This window comes from Coloeus monedula (genome assembly GCF_965178545.1).
Source record: "Coloeus monedula genome assembly, chromosome: Z".
Taxonomy (NCBI): domain Eukaryota; kingdom Metazoa; phylum Chordata; class Aves; order Passeriformes; family Corvidae; genus Coloeus; species Coloeus monedula.
In genome coordinates, this window is record NC_138822.1 from 83,044,006 (window position 1) to 83,046,956 (window position 2,951).

General features: G+C 72.0%; 1 protein-coding gene across 1 annotated transcript in view; it reads right to left on the minus strand.

The window, feature by feature from the left end:
- SKOR2 (SKI family transcriptional corepressor 2) overlaps positions 1-2,725 on the minus strand; it is a gene marked incomplete at both ends in the record, with an annotated part of 24,373 nt that extends 21,648 nt beyond the window's left edge. The window contains one exon of the mRNA XM_082301845.1: positions 518-2,725. Within this exon, the coding sequence (XP_082157971.1) occupies positions 518-2,725 (2,208 nt within the window). The remainder of the gene's footprint in view (positions 1-517) is intronic.
- Between the last annotated feature and the right edge of the window lie 226 nt (positions 2,726-2,951).

Here is a 2,951-nt window from a genome sequence, read left to right on the forward strand (position 1 = left end):
CAGCACCCTGCTGGGAAAGGCACCCACCAAATAAATCTGTCATTTTTGTTAGCTTCCGGGGCTGGCCTGTGGATGCTGCATCCAGGCCTGGCATGCTTGGCATGTTGTGCAGCAGTGCCACCATGGAAGCAGCTTCTCATGGGAATGGATGTCCCTGGGATGCTTGCCCAGTTGGGCAAAGGGGTTTGGGCCGCCCTGGTTTTGGGAGTGAGGTGAGCAGGAGGGGCTTGACCAGGAGGCCGTGGTGAGCCAGGTCTGACTACAGCCCACCAAGGCCAGCTTGGCCTGAGAAGTCGTTGGGGACTTGGTACCTGACATGATGGTGGGGGGGTTACCCAGTCCCTGACCCAGTGGTGGGGGATTCACAGTGCCCGACATGGAGTCAGGGGCTACAGAGTGCCTGACATGGTGGTGGGGGATTACAGCCGTCCACGTCCCCAGTCAGGGGACCCCTCCCGCCCCGGGGTGGGGGTGTCAGTAGCCACAGAGAGGGGAAGGGGCCTGCCGGGGCATTTACATCCTTGTAGAGGGGCTGCTCCTCGGGCGCCGGGTGATGAGCCGGGCTGCTGCCGCCGCTGCCCGCCCGCAGGGCCCCGGCAGGCGGCTGCGGCGGGGCTTGACCATCCCCCGTCTTCTCCTCGACGGGCGGACGGGGGAAGGGGCCGGCGGCGGGGCGCTCCCGGCCGCCCTTCTCCGGCAGCCCCCGGGCGGGTGGGAAGCGGCCGCCGACCGCCAAGGGGTCTCCGCCGCGGGGCTCTTCCTCGCCCTCCTCCTCCTCATCCTCTTCCTCCTCCTCGGGGGGCTTGTGCCCCTCGACGTCCACCTCGGGCTCGTCTTCCTCCTCCTCGTCCTCCTCCTCCTCGCTGCTCTCTTCGCTGGCGAAGCTGCAGCTGGTGCCTCCGGGGGAGAGGAGGCGGTGCGTGGCGTGCGGAGGATGCGGGTGCCTCTCGCATCCCGCATCCTCGGGGGGCGGCGGCGGCGGCGGCGGCAGCAGCAGCTGCAAGGGCGAGGCGGAGCGCGGGGGGCCGCCGCCGCCGTGCAGCTTGGCCAGGCTCTCCGAGTCCTCCTTGCCGCCCACCGGGCGGAAGGCGCTGGAGTGGTGGTAGCCACCGCCCGCCTTGCGCCCGCCCGCCGCCTCCAGCAGGTGCGGATGGTGCGGAGGGACCCGCCCGCCCCCGCCGCCGCTGCCCCCGTCGGAAGCCGCGGGCGAGGCGGGCTCGGCGCTGCCACCGGGGGGCGACTCGAACAGCGGGTCCCGGGCGGCGGCGGCGGCGGCGGCGGCGGGCGCGGACGGGGGGGCGGCGGCGGGCGGCGTCCCCAGCCCCGCCGGCCCCGTCCCCAGCCCTGCCGGCCCCGCCTCGCCGCCGGGCTCCGACAGGTCCAGGAAAGCCTGGCGCAGCAGGCCCGCCCCGTCCCCCCCCAGCGAGCATCCCAGGGCGCCGGGGGGCTGCGGCGGCGGCTGCAGGTAGGTGGGTACCGGCAGCCCGCCCGGGGTGCGCGGCGGCCAAAACATGCAGAAGGGCGGGTAGAAGGCGGCGTCCTTCCTGCCCGGCCAGAAGAGCCCCGAGAGCCCGCCGCCCGCCGCCGCCGCCCCGCCGCCGGCCTTGTGCGCGGCCGCCCCGCCGAGGGCATCGCCGCCGCCGCCCTCCTCCTTCTTGTGGCAGAGCCCGAAGGCGGCGGCGGGGAAGCCGTAGGGGTGCGGAAAGAGCCCGCCGCAGCCGGGGAACTTCTGGAGCATGCCGCCGAAGGAGCCCTTGCTGGGCACCGGGATGACGGGGTAGCTCCGCGGGCTCTTGCCGCCGTGCGCCGCCGCCACCGCCTCCTGCAGCTCCTCGTCCTCCTCAAAGCGCGGCCGCTTCTGGTGCAGGTCGGGCGGAGCGGCCAGGAGGTGCGGGCTCAGCAGCCCGCCGCCCACCACCGCCGCCGCTTTCACCGAGCCCAGCGGGTGGCAGGCGGCGGGGGCGGCGGCGGCGGGGGCCGGCGGGGCGGGCGGCAGGGCGCGCTTGCGGCTGCCGCCGTTGAACATGGCCTTGACATCCTCCCAGGCGAAGACCAGCTCATCCTGGGGGCTCTTGTCGGTCAGCTTCAGGTGGCGGCGCCAGGAGTTGAAGTTGGCGGCGTCGGGCTGGGTGTACTTGGCGTCGGGGGTGCGGTGGGAGTGGAAGATGAACTTGTTGGGCGAGAAGTACATGCTGCAGTAGCTGCACTTGATGCACTTGGCCCGGGAGCTGTTGTAGCGGGCCGGGATGAAGCTCCCGCGGCATCCCCAGGCGCACTCGTGGGATACGTCGAAGGCGAAGTTATCCGGCAATTTGGGGGGCCGGTTCTCCCCCAAGAAGGACTTGCAGAGCCGTTCTGCCTCCCTCTTGGTGATCATGCCGCAGCGGCGGGAGGAGATGGGCATGGCCCCGGCCCGCCGCAGGATCTCCAGCTGCACCGGCGTGCACTGCACGCAGGTGATGCCCAGGGCCACCCGCCGGTTGTGGATCTCGTTGTAGCTGAAGTTTTTGAGGAGGGTGTTGGAGATCTGTGCCAGGCACAGCCGCTCCTGCCCGTCGATGACCAGGGAGACGATCGGGATGCCGTAGAGGATCACCTGCCCCACCTGGTTGGGCTTCATGGCGGCGTGGCCGGCCCTCGGCTGGCTCATGGGGTCCGGCGGGTACGCGCTGGACGGCGACGGCAGCAAGATATCGGTGGGGCCGGGCAGCGGGCTGGTCGCCATCGTCTCAGCGCCGGGGGGGCTGCTCTGCTCTAGCTGCGGGAGGGGAGGGGGACAGAGACAACAACGCCGTCAGCCGAGCACTCACGGGGATGAGGGTCCCCGCCGGACACACCCTGTCCTCCCCCCCGCTCCTCCGGTCTGCCGGCATGGGGAGGCGCTACCCGAGGGGACGTTTGCTCAGCGACCCCGGACTCCCTCAAACCTCCTCCGTCCTCGCCGGGGGTGT